At 42.6% G+C, this 22,890-nt stretch overlaps 1 protein-coding gene across 1 annotated transcript in view; it reads left to right on the top strand.

The window, feature by feature from the left end:
- Fam102b (family with sequence similarity 102 member B) overlaps nucleotides 1-22,890 on the top strand; it is a 56,868-nt gene that overhangs the window by 4,382 nt on the left and 29,596 nt on the right. Inside the window, exon 2 of the mRNA XM_021159007.2 lies at nucleotides 19,029-19,149. Coding sequence (XP_021014666.1) covers nucleotides 19,029-19,149 — 121 coding nt within the window. The remainder of the gene's footprint in view (nucleotides 1-19,028; nucleotides 19,150-22,890) is intronic.

Raw genomic sequence — 22,890 nt, 5'->3', positions numbered from 1 at the left:
GCCAGTAAAGAAAATCCCTCCATGGCCTCTGCATCAGCTCCTGCTTTCTGACCTGCTTGAGTTCCAGTCCTGACTTCCTTGGTGATGAACAACAGTATGGAAGTGTAAGCTGAAATGAAATGCCCTAATGTTCTGTTTGGGGTGGGGGGAAAACATTGGACGTGGCTGTAAAGCAAAGGTTCTCAACCTGTGGGTCATGGCCAATATCCTGCACATCAGATATTTACGTTATGACTCGTAACAGTAGCAAAATTGTAGTTATGAAGTAGCAACGAACATGTATTTGTGTTTTGGTTTAGTTTTTGAGACAGGGTTTCTCTGTGTAGCCTAGCTGTCCCAGAACTTCACTCTGAAGGCCAGGCTTGACTCAAGTTCAGAGATCTGCTTGGCTCTGCCTCCCAAGTGCTAGGATTCAATGCAGAAGGCATGCTCTCCACCACACCCAACATACTGAATTAATCTTGTGGTTGGATGGGGGGTGTCACTACAGCATGAGGAAGTGTATTAGAGTGTCATAGCATTGGGAAGGTTGAGAAGCACTGCCCTAGAGGAGATGAAGAGTCATTTCATCTAAGGTGACCATGGACCTGACAATTGATCGAAGGCACAGTTATTTCGGTGCATGTATTTCTTATATTCTTGGCCTCTTGGGGCCATAAAAGCCTGTTTATTCCCATTAGAAGATCCATATACTGGTTTACTTGTTTATAGATGATTAGTGAAAATGAATTTTAGAAGGATCTAGATTCTCCTGTGAAAGTTTAATCGGTAAAAGAAGTCAGAAAAAAAAATATACAACTCTTTATTTTGAGGAAGTGACATTAAAAAATGGTTAAGGCAAGTGGTTAGGTCTCACCACAGTTAACAAAACATTTAGAAAATACATTGCAATGTTACAACGGTCTACTCAACTGAAGCCAAGCGGCTGCCTAATAAAATATTTTTGAAGACCTTTCATAAAAACAGAACGTTGTATCATTTGAATCTTTCCAGAACTCCCCTTAATAAAGTATGTGAGTCCCTTTTAAAGCTTCCTGCAGTTATGAGGACATGCTTAATTCTGGTCTGTTTAAGCAAGGAATGATGGGAAGGGACTATTCCTACATATCTGTGATTTCTCAGTTCGCCTTGCATCTCTCTCTCTCTCTCTTTCTGTGTGTGTGTGTGTGTGTGGTGTTTGTGTTGGTAACTAATACGTTTCCAAGTTTCTCATGAACTTGTGGAAAAACCACATGTGAACTCAGGGAGTGTCCGGGAAGCGAGGCGCACATCTGTGTATTGTATCTCTGACTCTGTAAACAAGCTAAAAGGATTTCTTTTTTGTTTTTGCCAGAGAACATCTTTGTTTTCAGGATTTTAATTCACTGGACATCGTGTACTGCTTTCCAGTTAATTTTTGCCATATTGCAAAAGTAAAAATTTTTTCATGTTAGAAAACTTAGAGAAGCAAAAATAGCAAATATTTTCAATAAATTAACCATGCAGAGCTTACCACCATTATTAATATTTTGGTATATAACCTAGCCTCCATTGGTCCCTATACATACCTACCTACATACATACATATATGCATACATGAATGCACACATATATACATACTATTGCCCCACAGTGATCAATGATACATATTTATTTGTTCATATATTTATTTATTTTTAGACAGGGTCTCACCATGTAATTCTGGCTGGCCTGGAACTCAATATGTAGACCAGACTCCACACAGATGCCTCTGTCTCCCAAAGGCTGTATTTAAAGGCATACACCACCAGACCTGGCCTTTTGAACCAAAATGGTATCATGCTGTACTTTCAGTTAATTTTTCATGTTAGTAAGTATTCAACTACAAAATATTTCACATAGCTACATATTATTCTCTTATGTTAATTCCAATGATTGAACTAAATCCCTCAGAAGTAATTTTCTTCCTGCCTTTTTAATTAATCATTTTTATAAACTATAGTAAGTATCTTTGTGACCAAGATAGTACACATCTGTTCTTATTTAGGCTATTATATAGAAATAGTTATCAAATTTCATGAGTTTTTTTTTTTTAAGATTCATTTCTTTTCACGTGCATTGATGTTTCCAACTTCCCTACCATTGTGTTGAGCTGATTTTTAAGATGAAAAAGCACTAAGAAGCAGCACCTATAAAAAATAATCAATACTTATTGTTTGGTTTGGTCTGGTTTTTGAAACAGGGTCTCACTATGTAGTTCTGTCTGGCCTGGAACTCACAGAGATGCCCCTGCCTCTGCCTCCTAAACACTGGGATTAAAGTTGTGTGCCGCCAAGCCTAGCTAAGGTTTTGATTTTTTTTTTAAAAAACTTCTCTTCCACACTGAGATCACCAAGTAACCAAAAGTAACCAATATTCTAACATACTATCTGACTACAAACTGGAAACTCTATGCTCTGAACCCAGCAGTCCCTCTTCTCGGTATATATCCCAGGACAGTGAAAGCAATATGCTGAAAAGATCCCTGTACTTGGTAACCCAGACAGTGAAACAACATAAGCATCTACACACAGGTGACTGAATAAAGAAATGTGGCATATCCAATGGAGATTTATTCTGTCTTCAAAGGCAAAGAAATTCTGTGTTTGTGGCAAGGCAATGAGACTGGAGGACATTAGGCTAAGTTAAAGAAGCCCTGTGTAGAAAAACAAACGCTGTATAACATCACATCCGTGAGTGAGATAACAAAAAGGGCAAGGTTGGTTTTTTTTGTGGGGGGGGGGTTCTTTTTTAATCTCCAATTGAGGCAGCCTGGTCTATATAGTAAGACCCTGTCTCAAAACAAAACAAATTGTGTTCATTCAAGGGTGTTCATTTGGCATCATTTAGGGGACACTACCAAGTAGACACCCAGAGAGGATGCTGAATTCTGAGCAATCTGGAATATTGCTAACAACAGAGGACTTGGGTTAGTCTTAAAGTTAATGTCTTCAAAGACTAAAATTATGAGTGTGTATTTGTATATATCTTACTTTCTTGTTTTTGTTTAGTTCTTGCAAAACTACATCAATAGAGATGGGAAGTCTATGTTTCTCCTCTTGGCTCAGGAGATACGTGCAGTTTTGTTTTGTTTTTTAAATAAGTGACTTAAATAAAATGAGTCTTGTCTCGTATGAAGTCCAAGCTGCTAGTGTGGTTCTCCCCGGGCAAATTGTCAGGTACCTGGACTCACTTTATATTTCTGCTCCCGGGGTATTGGCTCATCCCTGGAGACTGTGGCTCACCCTGCATCCCAATCCGGTCCATGGGAGAAGAGAAAAGTGGGGAGGACCCGTCAGTTCAGTCTGTAGGCCTGATCTTAAACATGTCTGATGGGAGGACCTGTCTGTTCACAGTCTGTAGCCTGATCTTAAACATGTCTGATTGTAAGGAAGGCTGGGAAATGTCATCTTTATAGGGTATCATTGTACCTGGCAATAAATAAGATAAATAAGTAGAAGGGCAGATATCAAGGGGTGAGAAATTTTCAACTAAAAGAGCACAATAGAGAAACGCTACCACACTACAGCTAACAGTTAAATGGCCTTATCTGTTTGTCAACACTGGTGGTTTTATTTTTTAAGATTTCTTTTTTATTTTTTTATTTTATTATTATTATTTTTTTTTTTGGTTTTTCGAGACAGGGTTTCTCTGTGTAGCCCTGGCTGTCCTGTCACTCACTTTGTAGACCAGGCTGGCCTCGAACTCAGAAATCCGCCTGCCTCTGCCTCCCGAGTGCTGGGATTAAAGGCATGCGCCACCACGCCCGGCTAAGATTTCTTTTTTAAATATCTATTGATTTTATTTTTCATGTGTGAGTGTTTTGCTTGTATGTATGCATGTATACCGTGTGTGTGCATTGTACCTGCAGAGGCCAGAAAAAAAAAAAAAAAGTATCAGGGTTCCCTCCCTGACCATCTTATATAGCCCAGGCTGGGCTGATCTTCCCGAGGTCCTGAGTTCAGTTCTGAACAACCACATCTCCCAGCAGCTCACAACCATCTATAATGGGATCTGATTTCCTCTTCTGGTGGCCGTGAAGACAGAGCACTCATATACATAAAATATATGAATCAGTAAATCTTTTTCTAAAACGTTTCCACGGAATGGAATGGGAGAGGAAGCCGAGCAGAGGCGAAGAGGCAGGATGTGAGAGCTTGTCAGCCCTGGTCAGGGGTTGGGGCGGACTGGCAGGATGAGTTAGGCAGGAGAATAGTACCTGGAGAATGGGTCACCGAGAAATGGTGAGCTGGAGGAGAAGTGACAAGTTTCACTGCCATCTTTTTCTGTGGCTTGTATGGGTGAAAGGTATAAGCATAAATGGGCTGTGGGCCCTAAGATTCCTGGGGGCAGAGAGGGAAAGATGTCATGCTTCAGTGTGTCCCACCTCAGGCCCAGGATGTGCAAGGCAGTTCCTCCAGTTTCCAATTCCTCCAGCCTCCTCGTGTGTTTTATGTGTATGAGTGCTCCATCTTCATGCACACCAGAAGAGGGCATCAGACCCCATTAGAGATGGTTGTGAGTCACCTTGGGGTTGCTTGTATTTGAACTCGGGACCTCTGGAAGAGCAGCCAAGTGCTCTTAACCAGGAGAACAAGTGAGGTCCCTCGGGCCCTGTCTACTTCCTAGGAGGTCTCACCTCCTCTTATTGCTTTTGCTCTGAGGTCACCATCCTCAGCAGCAGTCTCATTTCCAAGGAAGGAATCTGCTTCCTCCTGTCCCTCGCCACATCCCTGCACCTCTCACTCTGCCCATGCCTGGCTTCCAGCTCCTCTCTGTATACACTGCCAATCCGCATTTTGTAGGGAAAAAAAAAAGAATAATCCATTTGATCTGTCTTAAGCATTCCTTTTCTCCTCTCAACCCTGTAGTCTAAGTTCTGCCCCACCACGTGACTGAAACTGACTTTCCTAATATCAGTCATAGACAAATTCTATGTTTTCTCATTTGTACTCCAACCAGAGCTATGGTAATTACCTGCCTCTTGAAACTTGACTGTTTCTGTCTCCTTGAAACCCCCACTTTTACCTCTCGGATCTCTGACTTCCTTTATGAGTTCTCGGAGGGTCTCACTTATACCCATTTCATTAATAGCCTTTATTTTTAGTGCAAACTTGAGTAAGTAGTATAAAGTTCCCATATGCCTCCTGTCGCTCACAGGATGCTCCTGTCACTCCTGTCGCAACTCGGGGAGGAAATGGTTTGTTTAATGTACACTTCATTCATTGTTGAAGAAGTGAGGGCAGGAACTCTAGCAGGACAGGAAGTTGGAAACAGGAGCTGATGGAGGCCATGGAGGGGTGCTGTTTACTGGCCGAATGAACAGCCTCTCTTATCTTAAAGAAACTTCTTTTGTAAATGAGATTCCAGGGTGGTTTATAAAGGGTAGATTTTTAGATTTATTTTACATGTCCAAGTGTATGGTCCCCATGTATGTACATGTACCCTGGGTGTGCCTGGTACCACAGAGGTCAAAATGGAGCACCACATCCCCTTGATCAGATGATTGTGAACTACCATGTGGGTGCTGGGAAGTGAACTCAGGTCCTCTGCAAGAGCAACAAGTGTTCTTAACCACTGTGCCAACTCTAGAGCCCCGGGGTTCTCTCACTCTTATTATCTTGTTTGTTTTGATTTTGGAGACAAGGTCTCACTGTGTTGCTCTGACTGGCCTGGAACTCACTGTGGAAACCAGGCTCACTGATTGGCTAGACTGACTGGACAGGGAGCCCTGGGAGTCTTCCCATCATTTCTTCCCCAGTGCTGTGAAGAACACACACACACCATCCCCAGTGCTGTGAAGAACACACACACCACCATGCCTAGTTTTTACACGAGTTCTGGGACCCCAGATGGAGGTCCTCACGTTTGTACAGCAAACCCTTTCCTGACTGAGCCGTTTCTCCCAGCCCCTAAACAGAGGCCGAATTCTTCAGGAGAATTCTTTAGGTTGTACAGCCAGAAACATTAAGTACCAACTTTCACTGCTAGTGACACATCTATATATTAGGAATACAGAATTTATGGGTGTTAGAGGTTGACTAACATTTCATTGTGGCTGTATACTTTAGTTGTATAGAACGTGTTCCTCTATTGCTATGCTAAGGTTATTTCCACGTCTTGGCTTCTGTGGGTGCAGAAACAATGAGTGTACATGTTTACCAACTGTAACTGACAATAAAGTAGTCTACACAGGAAGACATACGTAGATGAAAGTGCTTATTCATCAGTTCAGTGTGAAAAACACAGGACCCAGCTCCACTGGGTCTAAAACTCATTACCTCTATTCATGACCTGGGAGAGGGTTCAGTGAGGACCACGCTTGGCAACCCAAGCATCTAAGGGTGTGGGTTCAGATTCCTCGAACCTACATAAAGCTACACAGTAGCACACATCTGTAACATAGTGCTCCTGTGGCAAAATTGAAGGCAGAGACAAGGGAATCCTCTGTTAGCCTGGCACACACATCCTCAAACTCCAGAGACCCTGTCTCAAACAAGGTGGGTGGTGCTCACTAACACCTGGGGTTGTTCTCTTACTTCCACGCCTGCACTGTGACATCCTACACCTGCACTCACACGAACGTGTACACATGCACACTCGCACACAGTACTGAAAAAAGAAAGCCTGTCTTCTCTCCTATATATCATATGGATGAGGGTTACAGGCATCCTAAGGAAAAGGAGGAACTCAAGGGTAGACATGCCGATGGATAAGGTACAGTGGATAATTCCGTTAATGGAGGAATCAGAAATCAAATTTTTGAGATGGTACACAGAGCCAGGCCTGGTGGTATAACTACTGTAGTACCAACTACTTGGGAGCTGAGGCAAAAAGATCATGAGTTCAAAACCAGCCTAGGCTATACAGAGAGGTTATAAGCAGATGAAGGTTTGACTCTTAGCCTGCATAAAGAGTCATATATTTCTTTTATATGTGTGTGAAGAGGGGTATGGATATGTTTATGTGTACACACATGCATGTGGGGGTCAGAGGTCAGTGTCAGATGTCCTCCTTCACTGATCTCCACCTTTGTGTGTGAGTGCACATGTTCACGTGAGTGTGTTTGTGAGTAGGTGTGTACTTTCGGAGGAAAGAGGTCACCACTGGGTGGCTTCTTCAGTCACCCTCCAGTTTGTTTTGAAGATGGGGTCTCTCAGTGAACCTGGAGCTCACCAATTAATTCATCGAGACTAGCTGGCCCGCAAGCCCTATGGACCCTGTTGTCTCTGCCTCCTCAATGCTGGGATTACAAGCATTGGCTGCTGCTACATGTAGCTTGTCACGTGACTACTAGGAATCCCAAGTCATGTCCTCAAACTTTTGTGGCAAATTCTGTTTACTGACTGAGCCAACTCTGTAGCCCTGAAGCCATAAACTTCTTGATCTGAAACTGGCTCATTGGATCTGTAACTTTAGAAGCTATTTGTAGCTATTTTTCTACATTTTTAGAATAGTCACAAATGGCAACAAAAAAACATCTTTTTTGTTTAAAAGGCATAGCCTAGTAATTAATTCAGTTGCTACATTTTTATTCTTAAAAATCTAAGTTTTGTAACCATTCCCACATTTGCATTCAGAAAGATATCTGTGTGTGTGGTGAGGGTTATATTTAAGTGGTAGTCATATTCTCTATTTGTTTTGATCTCTGAAAAAGAGATTTCATCTTTTCATAGATAATGCAAAGTTTTGGCCGTGTTTTGAATCTGTAGTTCACAGCACCTCCTAAATTCTGTAAAGCTATTATTCCTTTGTTTTAAGGGATGTGGAAAATGTATTTTTGTTCCTATACATATTGTCAGGTTTTGATTAGACTTTATTTTTAGAGCAGTTTTAGTTTCACAGCATAATTGAGCAGAAGGCACAGACATTTGTCATGTGGCCTCTAGTCTCCACAGCATCGTCTGCTGTTCCCTCTGGACTACAATGCACTCATCTTAACTGATGCACCTATAGGCAGGCAAGTCACCACCCACAGTCCGTGGTTTGGTGCTGTGCATCCTTTGGATTTTTACACATGTAATGGTGTCTACTCTATAGAATGTGTAGGATGCCTTGCACCCCAGTGATTTACCCCTTTCTCCTTCCCTCCAGCCCCCAGGCTTTTTATGGTCTGCATACTTTTGCCTTTTTCAGAGCACCATAGTCTATGAGTGGATTTTCATTTCCTTCCATGATTTTTACTTTTTTGAATTTGGGATTTCATATTAAGTTTTCCTAGACTATGATAATATATTCCCAAATTCTCAGTGTGGAATCTTTTCTTAGACTATTATTATTATTATAGAAATATTTTCCTATTGTATTTTTGTGTGTCATCTATATGTATATTGTTTTATCTAGAGGTAAATGGAATTAATAGTTTCAGAAAAAGGAATGTATTTTCTTGAATGAATTTGACAAATTTTAGATTATACATGTAAGAGATGTACAAGAAAGAGATGTATTTCTCTTTCTTGTCTGGGTATTTTCACTTAGCATACTATCTTTCAGGCCTCATTATAAATGGGTAAATTTCCTTTTTAAGAAATGTGTGTGTGTGTGTGTGTGTGTGTGTGTGTGTGACATTTGCTTTACTCTTTCATCTTCTTTAAGTTTTTTTTCCCAAATCTTAGCTATTATCAATAACTCTGAAACAAACATGGGATTGCAAGCATCACTTTAGAATACTAATGTGAAGCACTTGCCCATAATCCAAGCTCTTGAAACCTGAGACAAGAGGATTATGAATTCAAGACCCAGCCTGGGCTACACAGCAAGACCCTGACTTCAAAACCCAAGCCAAACGTAATCAACCAAACCAAAGCACTTGATTTTGTTTGCTTTGGATACATACCCAAAGGTGTGTATGGTTGCTGGACATGTTGTGGTTCTGTTTTTAATTTTTTTGAGGAACCTCCATACCATTTTTCATGATGGCTTTACCAAAACCACATCCCAGAGTTCTCTTTTTTCTAGATCCTATCAACACTGGTTCTGTTTTAACTCCTTAGTGACAGCACTTTAGTTAGACGGGTCCATCTGGCTTGGGTTTATGTTTACAGCTCCCTGGCATTAATGGTAAGCACCTCTACATTAACTCATTGGCCAGTTGTACAACATTTCAAAAATGATCACTCAAGCCTTTGGCCCATTTTTAATCCAAAAGCTTTTTTTTCTGTTGCTATGATTGAGTTGTGACTTCTTTACATATTTTATATATTAACACCTGATTACATGCATGGGCTATAAATTTTCTTCCATTCCATACAAGCAATGTGTTTCCTCATATGTATGTGTGTGTGCAGTGTGGACATGTGTATATATTTTCACATGTATAGGGAATGAACGTGTGTCTTCATCAGGATATGTGTCGGCCACTAAATGCAACTCTTACATGACACTGTAGAGCTTTTTGCAATATTTGTAGCAGATTTTAAATAAGCTAGTATTAGCAAACACCTACTATATGCCAATGAATGCTACATGTTATATGAAATTTCTCTCACTAGAACAATTCAGGACAATAAACAATTATCTGCTGACACCTTTGTCTCCATTCAGTCTCATTCTTTGTCTCTGCCAAGGGTCAGTCCCTAACCATAGTCTGGGCTCTATTATTTCTGATATCTCAGGGATCAATCTTCTCTGATAACACTATTCATACCCAGCCAAATGCTCACTTTGGTCCCTACACTATTTCCCCCTATCAGTACTGAAGTGTGCTTATCTTTCCTGCGTGTAGAAGTGAAATCATCTCTCATGTCATGTGCTCGGCTGGATGCAGCCCTAAGTTTCCCTACTGACTTCATTCCTAACAGATCTGAAGCGAGTTGCCCACATCTCTGTATCTCTTCTCCATAGTAACATGCTTCAGTCCCTCCTTGTGACCAACACTGCACTCAGCAGCATCATGGGTGGCTTTTTGTTGCTAAACCCAGTGACCCCTTTTTGGTCTCTACCTTACCTGACCTCACTGCCGTAGCTGATGTTGCTGAATAGGCTTTCTTAAAACTTGCCCGTTGCTGTTGCAGATACCCTGGTCCTTTTCTTGTCCTGTTGAGATGCCACCTCCTTGCCTTTTCCAGCCTCTCTCCTGATCTGATATTGGGAGCCCTGCAGGCTGTCCCCTTCCCTTTCTCCTTCGCCACTCTCCTCAACTCAACTGGCCTCATCCTTTCCGATGGTGAGGACTTTCGCTCATGTTTTCAGTCCTCACCATTCATTCTCTCTCTCTCTCTCTCTCTCGTTCTCTCTACATATCTGTCTGCAAACTGAGCATTTCCAAGGAGAAGAATATGAACTGGGATTCTGAACAGCATTTAGTGGCCAACACATATCCTGATGAAGACACACGTTCATTCCCTATACATGTGAAAATATATACACATATCCACACTGCACACACACTGCCTGACCCACTAGAAAAAATGAATCCGTGAATGAGTAAATAAAGCAAAGCCCACTGCACAGTTAGTTTCTCATGATGATGTTACTGCTGAGCATTTACTTAGGTTAAAAATGCTGCTGGAGTTGACAGATGCATGTATCCTTTGTGTTCCTTAAAAGTCAGTCTTCTAGATCTAGCCAATCTTCACAGCCTTAAAATACTTGTTTTTGCTTGGATTCACAAAATCTCCTTCTTTGTCGGAATCTACGTGTCTCCTAAAATAGACAGATCTTCAGTATATCAGGGGAAAGATCTCTATAAAGTTGGCCATTCTTTCACTTTGGCGAGCAAATTGAAACAGACTCACAGGTCTTGAGTATACCATTTATTATCAAGCTACACTGTACCCCAGGTACTGTTTGGGGCCCTGTGGAATGATCTACTTCATCTCCCTGGGTTCCCCTGAGGTGTAGATCTCATGAGAAGGCACCGTACAGATGACAAATGTACCAGAGTGGCAGCTGGCAGGTAGCTGAGGCAGGGTTTGAACTCAGAGACTAGCTGCGGGATAAGCACCTAACCTGCACACTGTACTTCCTGGCCAACAGCTCACACTCCTCAGAGCAGATTTTCTTAGATCGCTGTTTCTGAAAGGTGGACAGTGTCTTGAATAATCAGGCCGTGGTGTAATTGTAAATACGTGCTCAGAGGACGCATTCGCTGGTTCTCAGGAAATTGGTGGCATTGACATTCTACTCATCACAAAGACTGGCTCCGTCAACTTCCACTGCAGTTTATGTTTAAGTTTTCAACAGCATCCTAGATTCCTTTTGGTTCTCTGAAACATAAACAGTGGCCATAGCAACTTTATCTTCTTCTGAGTCCTCTGCTTGTTTTGTGTTCGTTGCAACAGCTTTATCATGTCATCTTTGAAATGTTTGGCTTTCCATAGTGGTCACACAAATCACATTCCTTAGCTTTCTTTCTAGACAGTGGTTGAGCAACCGCCCAAAACTCATAGGAAGTCAGTGACTCACCCAACAGAAAGCAGTTAGTAATGTGACTTTCGTCCCCGGTGCCAAGTAGTTTTGTGTGGGTTTCCACGGTAACCCATCAGTATAACAAATGTCACAAACTAACTTTGCAGCCTTTTGGATTTGTTTAATTTGGACAGCTTTTTCCCAAGGTCTATGTGTACACACGGAAGATTACCACAGAAAACTCTTGACTAAAAGCCTTAGGGACATAATACACTTTTGTTTTGGTTTGTTTTGGTTTTTTTGGGACAAGGTCTCTGTAGCCCAGGCTGGCCTCAAAAATCTCACTTAAATTCTTTTTTTTTTTTTTCCTGCCATGTTTACCCAAGTGTTGTGATTGCAGATTACAGGTGTGAACCACACTCTCGGGTGGAGATCTGAGGGAGATAGATTTGAACAGGAACCACTAAGGAGACTCTTGCAATGATTCAAGGAAATGATGTTAAGAATCTGAATTGTGACCATGCACATAGGAAATGGCTTGATTTCTGAGTGGTTAGAAAGTGACGACCAGGAATGTATACCTGGTACCAGGTATTTTTGGACTGTTTATTAAATGCTTACTGGGGTTGACAGGCTGGATTCATGGGATTATGACAGTAGTATTGTATCTATTTTATGGGGTTGTTTGTATGTTGTGTCATGTTTGTAGGCTTGTTTCAGTTTGGTTTTGTTTTCAGTGTTCAAGACAGACTTTCTTTGTATAGCTCTGGCTTCCTGGAACTCACTTTGTAGACCATGCTGCCATCAAATTCACAGAGATCCACCTGCCTCTGCCTCCCAAGTGCTGAGTGGGGTTAAAGGAGTGCGCCACCACTGTCCAACTTGGACTTTTTTTTTTTTAATCATTTCTGGGTTTCTCTTCAATAAGGTGTCTTCGTTACCACAGCATGAAGTCATTAATAGACAAATAAACACTGCACAAATCTAGTTTGTCCCAGCCTGATCTCTTGGCTTAGTACACTGTCCTATATAAGGACCTGTTTCAGTGTCCTTCACATAAGCTGTTGCTCTGATACTTGGGAGGCAGAATTCAGGCAACTGGATGAATCCATCTGTAGGAAGTGAACCTGGCTTATGTGTGGGTGGGGCTTTCTTAATAGGCAGTTTGTAAGATCAAAGCGTTGATCCATGCAGTAGTCTTGTTTCCTTTGGTTTTTTTTTTTTGGGGGGGGAGAATTGATGATTTTGGGTTTTGAGATAGAGTATTGATTGCTATGTAGCACAGATTGGCCTTCAGCTCATCCTCCTCTCGCTTAGCCTCCCAAGTGCTAGGACACAGTAACCCTGCATCTGGATTCTGAGAGCACACTCCACATGGGAAGGGTACCGGGACTCAAGTTTCTAAGTGTGGGAGTGATCAGACTTCGGTTGTGTTAGAGGTTAGCTCACCTACAGAGATGAAACCTAAAACAAGCATTTTAAATATTAAAGTGTGAATGGGGACAGCCCAGGCTTCCGTCTCTCTCTGTATTATCACCAGGCAGTTTTTCATGTAGGTAGGGCCAACATGGCTTCTGACATTCAAAACCATTGTCAAGACAATTTTCAAACTGTCATGAAAGGAATAGAGAGAGGGTAAAAGGACAGTCCCCACATGCCCTCCCTTACTGTGCCTTTCTAGAAGGCCCAGACAGTGGTCTCTAATGATATCACCATAGCAGAAAATCACCACCCTTCTCCCCCTAGCAGCAAAGAAGACTTGTAAAATAGGCTTAACTGGCTATGCATAAAATTAGATATGTTAAAGAAGGAGAGAGACACTGGATAAGCAACTGACAGTCTCATCATATGTTCCTCAACAAGTGGCTTGACTGGTTTAAAGACCTAGCTAATATGATGAGTTAGACCGCTGTTGAGTACCATGGCAAATAGATGCATGACTTAGTCCTTCTAGGCCAGGGTACCAGGTGGGCCAACAGTTAACACATGATACTGTGCATCTAAAGAAAGAGGCTTAGCTGTATATGTGTGTGCGTATGTGTATGTGTCTGCATAATACAGACATTTACATTGCAGTAAAAAGATAAGCTTAGTGGGCACCAACACTTTAAGGAGACAGGAACATGAAATTAAGAACAAGTAGCCACAAAATTAGGAAAGGGCAGGACTCGTTCAAGAATGTATAGTAAGGATGAAGGATGAAGTCAAGAAAGCCCATCAGGGGCTAGCAAGATGGCTCAGCAGGTAAAGGCGCTTGCTGCCAAGGGGGACAGACAGCCTGAGTTCAATCCCTGGAATCCACACAGTAGAAAAAGAACTGATGCAAGTTGTCCTCTGACCTCCACACACGTGCTAAGGCATGTTTATGCTGAGATACATACACTCAAACACACACACACAACTAAAAAAAAAAAAATTAAAGAGCCCATCAAACTTGGCAATCCATTGCTCTCTAGTGAGCAGTTTCAGTGGGGTGCTGGGGTAGAAACCTGATTGAGATGTTGGAATGCATCTACTCTACATAGTACCTTAAATTCAATTTAACTCTTTTCACTGTAGTGAAGTTGGACAAACTACTTAATTTCTCTCAGTTCCTCTACTAAGGAAATGGAGTGGGGCTTCTATGTGAAAACCGCGTAGTATCTGTTGTATTGAAAGTACCTGGTAACTACTGCAATATTGTCACTAAAGCAGAAGTCAGCCAGTAGCGATAGAAACCAGAAGTGTGGTTTCCCCTGCAAGATGTAATACCATACTCTTTATTAAAACCCATTCCTTATATGCTGCAGTCCCTGCCCAAGTTTATATTGCTATTATTAACCTGGTTTCTCCCCGAGTCTCCCAGACTTCCTGTCGGTATCCTCCACTCTCTAGATAAAACTAGGTAAGTATGAAATACTTCCCACTGAATTGTATTTAAGGATAACAGGTGCATGCAGAATCTACTTGGTATCTTTAATGCTGTAATTCGGGCCAAAGCTACACTCTATCTGTGCAAATGGTAGCATATATGATTTCGTACATGAATCATGATAAATATGCCACATTGTAAGAGTGTTTTCAAATAAATAAAAATCTAGTATGTGCTTCTAATTAGTTTAGTTGGGGAATTACTGATATTTCATAAACAAATAAAAAACAACGTAAACCAAGGACTTGGGGCTTTGAAGTATTTGTGTTTTCTTCTTATTTCTGATGTAATTCCTAGAATAGTTAGCTTAGTGTCTTAGTCAGGGTTTCTATTCCTGCACAAACATCATGACCAAGAAGCAAGTTGGGGAGGAAAGGGTTTATTCAGCTTACAATTCCATACTGCTGTTTATCACCAAGGAAGTCAGGACTGGAACTCAAACAGGTCAGGAAGCAGGAGCTGATGCAGAAGCCATGGAGGGATGTTCTTTACTGGCTTGCTCAGCCTGCTCTCTTATAGAACCAAGACTACCAGCCCAGAGATGGTCCTACCCACCAGGGATCTTTCCCCCTTGATCACTAATTGAAAAAATGCGTTACAGTTGGATCTCATGGAGGCATTTCCTCAACTGAAGCTCCTTTCTCTGTGATAACTCCAGCTGTGTCAAGTTGACACACAAAACCAGCCAGTACACTTAGTAACATTTTAAGGTCCAGCTGTAAATTGAATCCAACGGACCATGTGGTGAAGGTCTATTCCTAGCTTGGCACCATTAGGAGATAATGGAACCATTAAAAGGTAGGAGGGCTTTAGGTCGTTAGGACTCATGCTCCCAAAGGGATTGTGTAGCTCTGGCCCAGTCCCTCATTCCCCCCCTTGCTAGCTGTGGAAACAGGGACTTTCCCTCCAGTGCGTGCTTCCACTGTGATAGCCTTGCCACAGGCCCTGCACAACAAAACCAGTCAGCTGTGGACTGAAGCCCCCAAACAATGAACCAGAGTCAACCCCTCCTCTTCACACGTTGATCTGACTCAGACATTGGTTATAGGGACAGAAAGTTGGCCAAAATGAGGTTATTTGGTTTTCATATATTAGACAATAAAGAATATTCACTGGGTGATTATTTAAAGCAACTGGAAAGTAGTGGCTTTCAACGTTAAATACTTTTTTTTAAAGGTGTTCTTGTAGTGCAGCCCAAACTGATATCAAAGTTGGACCCCTCTTCCTTCAGCCGCCTTCTCAGTACTGCGAGGACAGGCGCGGGGCTCCATGCTGGCTCTCCCGGGTGTAACTTTGCTCCATTTTAAGATTTTTTTTTTCAGTACTTAGTAATATTCTTAATTTTCCAGTTTTTACTTTAACAGAGGTTTACATGCATGTGTTTTAAAGTCTAAGCTTTGTCATTAAAGAGGCAGTCCACAGGTAGGGGTGGGAAACCAGAGGCTCCTACAAGGATTCCTTTCTGATCCACCTAGCAAGGAATCAGTCATCAGAAAGGCTAGGCTGTCTTTGCTCCGCCCTCAGCCTTCTGGGGCTGCTCCTTTTGCACAGTGAGAGGTAGGCTGCAGGAAGCCTGGTTTGCAGTCCATGAAGGCCGACCTCTGGGCTATGAACTGGTAGAATAAGTCCAAAATGGCAAATGAAAGGCTGAGCCCAGGACTTTTGTTCCCAGTAACATGTTTTAGGGGTTTATGCCCTTCTTGTTTTTAAAGAGCATCTTAGTCCTGTAGAGTAGATGCAATTTCTTTTTATTATTACATGTATCTGTGCATGTACGTGTGGTGGGGGGGCTGAGGGGGGGTTGGTGCACATGCCTGGGTATAAGAGGTGAGGTCAAAGGTTAGTGTGGGGTTGGGCTATCACTTGAGCCCATAATTTTTTATTTGAGAACTTCTCTTCCTCCAGCATCGGCTCTGCTTGGATGACGCTGTGTTTGGTGCCATTCACTTTGGCCTGTTTTTCCAAGTAAGAGCTTCTCCCGGGGTGCCAGCTTAGATGTAACAGCAGCTCTGAAGCTGAGAGACGCTCTGTGCTGGTGCAGGGGCTTGGCATCATGGGTTTTTACTACAGTTGAGATGGCTGATCCATTCAGTTGGGAGTCCTGAGTGTCCATCTCATTAGAGATTCCCTGATGAGAGCATCCCGGTCTCCAGCGTTGCCAGAACTAGCTAAGGAGGAAGGGTCAGCACTGACTCATCTTCCAATATTGTGTCATCACCCTCCTGAGGCCTGCCCTGGGATCACAGGCCAGAGTGTCATCTGTCCTCCCCACCCTCACCCCACCCCCAGCCCCAGTCAGGAGAATAAACTGAGCTTCCTGCAAGTCAGGGTCTGGCTGCTTCTAAAACAACGTTCCATCAGTCCTTCCACCCTTGGCTTGTCCTTCATTTTGTTTCAGAACCAATTTAAGATTCCACTCATGGCTTTCCACATTACAGCATCAGGTTCAGATTTCCTCGGTTGCTAAATTGGTTACCACTCGTGTCTGTCCCTGACTGCTTGTGTTTTGTCTTCCTATGAAATGATGCTTTAAAACAAACAACAAACAAACAACAAAACAACAAACTTGGTAAGTTTGGGGGAGAAAGTAGAAGCTATCTTTACCTAGAAGCTTATATGTTTTTCTAAGGACAGTAAACTATCTCATGATTTTTAAAAAATGCTGTTTTTGATACCTGATCCTACACCAGTGGTGTTAGTCCATGCCTTGAGGTATGTTCCTGAAGGTTCCAGGACATCAGCATGTCTGCATGCCTTCTTGGGAGCTCCAAGCACATGACTGATGCTGTGAGGAAAACAAGAACCAAATATCAGGTGGCTTTTTTTTTTCCCTGAATCTTTCTGGGCTTCTGAAAGGTTTATCTACAGACCCAACTGCGGTGATCTTGATACACATCCGTTCTTGATACACATCTGTTTTATTCCCAGAGGCAGCGACAAGTTGGTACACTGCTGTGTTCATCTCATTTGTCCTTACCTCATTTTATTTTTTTTTATCTGAAGTTATCTAAATTTATCTAAGTTCTTACCCATTAGCCTCTGTTGTGCCAGAGAAATGATCCCACCCTGTACTTCATTAGGAAAATCAACCTCATTAGACCTGTGCTCTCGGGAACCAGCACAGGAGACGGGGTGGGAAGACTGTAAGCCAGAGGTCAGGAAGGGCCGGACAGAAACAGTATCTTCTGGTCGGACAGGAATATTGCTCTCATGAGCTCATAGCATCTGTGGTGGCCTGCACATGCTCAACCCTGTCAACATTAAAGCATGGAGTAGGGAGGACCCAAGACCCTTCACACCTGACTGAGGAGCCAGGCCTGACACTTCTGGGACACAGGGTGCCAGGCTTTAGAGATGTGGCTCTATGGATGCTCCTATACACATGAGTATATGGGCTGCACAAACTGGATTCAGTGAGTTGTGAGGAAGGGAAGGGGAAGAAGAGGAGGAGGGGGAGGAAGAGGATGATGACAGGAAGTTACAAGGGCATGGGAAGTAGGACTGGACGTGGGGGGATAGGAGTGATTATGATCAAAATACACTTTATATGCTTCTATGAAATTCTTAATAATTAATAAAAATATTAAGGTCAGGTGGGATAGTACTTTGGAGGCAGAGGCAAGTTGATCTCTTTGAATTAGAGGCCAACATTGTCTACATGGTGAGTTCCAGCCAGCAGGACTATATAGTGAGACACCCCCCCAAAAAAATCTCTCAAAAAAGGATATATTAAATAATATACATATTAAAATGTTATGTTGCCAATATTAACTACACTGATGAGTAAATACAGAGAACTTACTTTTGCTTTATCCATTTTCCTCTGTACGTAACCACCCCCTTCCCTGTTTTCTATCTCCTTCCATGAGCAGAATAATTATCTTCCCTTTCTGAAGCAAAGTCCCTTGTACCTACACGGAAGAGGAGAGAGAACATCTCGTACAAAAGTCAGGAAACTTGCAAGAGGAAAGTTGTTGGGAAAACGGCAGATTTAGGGCTGTGGGCAAGGGGCTTCGGAGTTCAGTGGGTGGCTTGAGTTAACTAATTTATCTTGAGATAACTCCGGCCCGTGCTTAAGTTCCTGGTCTGTGCAGTGAGGGAAATGCCAGCTACATTTCCCAGTTACTGTGAGATTAAGTGTCGTGTTATAAACATGTAGTTCATGTTGCTGAAATAGCTAGAGAGAAGGTAAGGTGTTTGTGAATATTTCTGTCTCTTGCACGAAGCCCTGCAAGGTTAGAAATGCTGTCCTTTATCTTGTATTTTAAACATTCAGAAGTATGCTCAACACAGAGAAAGTAAATGAGCATTGAAGACTCATTTTAAACCAATTGATGAGTAAGTTAACTTCTTTGCATTTCGAACAGCCAACTATTCCTGTTCGACTGCTTGCAAATACTGACGGTTGCATTTGTATGTGTTCCTGTGAGTGCTTGAGTGTGGAAGCCCAACATGACGTCAGGTCGCACCCGAGGTGCTCGTCACCTTCGTTATGTGTCAGGGGCTCCAGCTGAACCCAGAGCTTGCCATTTCGGCCAGTTTGGCTCATCAGCCTGCTCCAGGGGTCCCTGTGTCTCGGATGCTCTGATTGCAGACACCCGGCTTTTACGTGGTCCCAACTCCTTGAGCGTGCAGCAAGCAGTTTTCTCACTGAGTTGTCTCTCCACACCTACGAATACTGACTTCTAACTTTGCAGACTTGAGTGAAAGCGTGAGTGTTTTTAACATAGTAATTAATTGGCGTTTTGATTTTTGTTTTTCTCCTATTCAGGGAGGTGGTGCAAGCAAATTGTGTTCACTGGAGAAAGAAGTTCTCGTTTATGTGCAAAATGAGCGCCAGCGCCTCCACCGGCATCCTGGATCCTTGTATCTACAGAGTGTCTGTACGGAAGGTACAGAAATAGCCTATCATTTCTCCCCTTTCAGAAACCATAATTAGCTACAGTCACCACCTCACGTCACCTAGATCTGCTTAACAGTAGGACTGTAACTTCACATCTACAGTAATAAATATCCTTGGAAGATATGGTAGAAAACCTGAGGTTATTCTAACTCGAGATTCAAAAAACCCTCAGAGTCACTGTACATGTGAGCATTAACCACACCTGTATTAGTTTGGGAACATACCTGTCTATAATAGGAGTTTCTTAAACTCTCACTCTTTACTTTTTTTTACGTATTTTAAAATTAATATTTTCATTAATTCTTTGAAAAATCCATATGGTGTATTTTGCTCAGACTTACTCTGCTCCCCCAACTCTTCCTACACATGCCCTCTGCACCTTCCCTGCCCTCTGCACCTTCACTGCCCCACCCACCTAACTTTGAGTTTTCTTAGGTTTCTGATCCAGTTCAGTTTGTGTTGCCCAACTGCTTTTGGAGAGTGGGGCCTGCCCTGGAGTGTGGTACATCATTAGAGAAAACTTGACTCCCTCTCCCAGCAGCTATCAAAGCCAATATCTCCTCAGCTAGGCAACTGGGACTTGGATTTTTTTCCCACGTCGCCCCCCCTTCGCATCCCCCCCCCCCAGTGCTGGGATTTACCTGGATGGAGCTCATGCAGGTCTTGTGTGTGCTGGTCACAATTGCCGTGAGTCCTGTGTTCGTCTGTCCTATTGTACTTCCCTGAAACTTTCTACCACCTCTGGCTCTGGTCTGCCACCTCTTCCCCCACACATGCCTGGGTCTCGTGAAGAGGGGTGTGATATAGACATGCCACTGAGTCACATAGGGCTGAGCACTCCCAAGTTTCATATTCTCTGCATACTGACCAGTTGAAGGTCTTCGTGTTAATTACCATCTACTGCATGGGGCAGCTTCTCTGAGGAGGGCTGCGCGAGGCTCTGATCTGGAGTTCAGGACCAGATTCCAACAACCTCTGTTCTTTAATAGGTATTGTTCCGGGGACTTCAATCATTTACCTAATAGCGGCCTTGGAATCGGATGTCCTTTTCTTTATATTCAGTAGAAACCAAGGCTCAGAGAAATGAAGTAACTTGCCCAAACTTACAATTTTATTACATTGTTAATAAATGATAAAGGGAAGACTCAAACACAAATCTCTGCCCTGGTTTGTATATATTTTATTTTTATGTATGAGGTTGAGGAAATGTACATGTAAGATCCTGACCTTTTTTTTTTTTTTATTTAAAAAGAACAATCCATTAATCACTGCTATTAGTGAATTAACTAACAGCTTTAAAGTAGAAACTTTATGATAGTGGCAAGTCTATAATCATGGCAACTGGAAATGCAGAGACAGGAAGATTCCAAGTTCAAGGCTAGCCTGAGCTACAGTATAGCAAATTTAAAGCCAGCCTAGGCCATGTCACGACTTTGCCTTTATACATGAAGACCCAGCAGTGTGTTTTACATTTTGTACACATTTTTTTGTTCTGATTTTCTTTCAGAAACAAGAACTCACTAGATAGCTAAGGCTGGCCTTGAACTCACACGTGGCCTGGACGTGTGTCAAATCACGATCCTCCTTTCCTCTGTCTCCTGAGTATTGGAACTGCAGGCAGGCCACCATGCCCAGCTTTATATGCATTATAAGTTACCAAAGTCCACGTATGTGTTAGCAAAGATAAAGACTTAGAATGAGAAACGCGAGTCCCTTTGGTCTTTTCCACTCCGCCCTGTGTCTTTCTGTGTCAGATAGAAAGCTATATTCTTAGATTGCCATCCCATGTTTTGAATGAATTGATAGCAGTATGATGGGGGTAGCCATATCCCAGCCTTTTTATATCACTTGATACACTTGGTTAGAATATAATCAATGCATGTGTACAGAAATGATGCTACAACTTTTAAGACTTTATGGAAATGGCTGTTTGAAGCAATGGTAATTGAGCAGAAGCTTCTACAGAGGAAGTTTGGCACGGTGAACGCTTACACCAACCTGACTTTGAGCCCCAAGCATGCTGAAACGTACCAACCGGGAGACCTTGGGCAAGTCTGACTTGAGTTAGTTCTTGATTGTCTGTGAATGTAGGGATCAGCTGACAAAACAAAGCATCCCGCCTTCACCGTGCTGCTTTGGCTGCCGCTCATTCATTGAAACCCTGTCTGAATAGACTTCTAATCACGATGCTTAAATGTGCTAGCCCTTGGATTTTAAGAAACACAAAACATATAACCAGCCTACAAATCAAATAAGCTCAAGCTCTAGACAAACAGAAACGATAAATGCCAATTAATGCCAGGATGCACCTCAAATAAACACAAACCCTGTTATAAGGGTTTGATATATCTGTTGGGATGTGTCTTAATTTGCTTCCCACTGCTGTGATAAATATTATGGCCAAAGATAACCTGAGGAGGGACAAGTTCATTTCATCATACAGGTCACGGCATGAAGAGAAGTCAAGGCAGGAACTAGATGCAGGAACGGAAGCAGAAGCCATGGAGTAACATTGCCTACCCACTTGCTCTGCACAGCTTGCTCTTTACACACCTCAGCCCAGGAGTGGCACCACCCATCAATCTCTAATCAAGAAAATGCCCCCTTAGGCCTGTCTACAGTCGATCTGATGGAGACGTTTTCTCAATTGAGGTTCCCCTCTTCCTGGATGACCTGAGCTTGTGTCAAGATGACACAAGTCATATTTGTTAAACAGTCCCAAAGAGTCAAGGGCTTAAACCAAACGGTGGAGAAGCTGTGTCAGAACTTGGGATAACTGTAGTAGCTTCGCCACCTGCAGCATATGGTTCCAACTGTGACTCTAAGGGGCACTCCAGTCTGGTTCTCCCTTAAATAGTGACATAGGGACAGACATGATGCAAACGTGGTGCCTGTGACTTTTATATGCATCCCTCTGGTTAGAACCTAGTCGTGTGACCCACACCAAACTGAAAGGTTCCAGCTGTCATCCATGGCTGGCTGAGCAGTACGTTCTAACATTCCAGAAGAGAATCTGGTGAGTTGCCAATCATCTCCTGCTGTATCTGACTGCTCGGCTTATTCTGCATAGCCTTTCCCAACTATTGTATAAAAGAAGCATCAGAGGACCCACCTATTTAAACATGTTGACCATTGTCGTCCCCCCCCCCAAAAAAATAAATAAAGTCATAAGCAAAGTCACAAATTAGGGGAAAATATTTGTCAATCAGTCAAAAAATGAATATAGAAAAAACACTTTTACACTGTGTAAAAGAATCAACAGCATTTATAAGAATTTGACAGGTGTGAATATATTCCCTCCCCCAAAAGTATCATAAAAATACAAAATATACCCAATCTCACACAAATTAAAACTACAGAGAAGACACCATTTTGTGAATAGATCTGATAAAGATTGGATTTGTTAGAGATCCCTGCTGCCTAGACACAGGGAAGCCGCCACCAGTCAACCAGAGTTCTGGACCTCTTCCACTTTACTTTCTGGTGAGAATTGGGTGACAGGAATCAAGTGTGTAGCAAAATAAAATAAGTTCAGATAGCAGTAAATGTTACACACTTTACAAAATGGGATAATGGAGAATAATTTAGGGAAGAGTGTTGCTGTAGAACATTTAGGAGGCTCCTGCTCCCCCTGCCCCTGCCCCTGCCCCTGCCCCTGCCCCTGCCACTGCCCCTGCCCCTGCCCCTGCCCCTGCCCCTGCCCCTGCTCCTCCTGCTCCTGCTCCTCCTG

This window comes from Mus caroli, chromosome 3 (genome assembly GCF_900094665.2).
Source record: "Mus caroli chromosome 3, CAROLI_EIJ_v1.1, whole genome shotgun sequence".
In the NCBI taxonomy this organism is placed as follows: Eukaryota; Metazoa; Chordata; class Mammalia; order Rodentia; family Muridae; genus Mus; species Mus caroli.
Note: the sequence above shows the minus strand (reverse complement) of the source record. Positions and strands in the feature narration are given on the sequence as shown.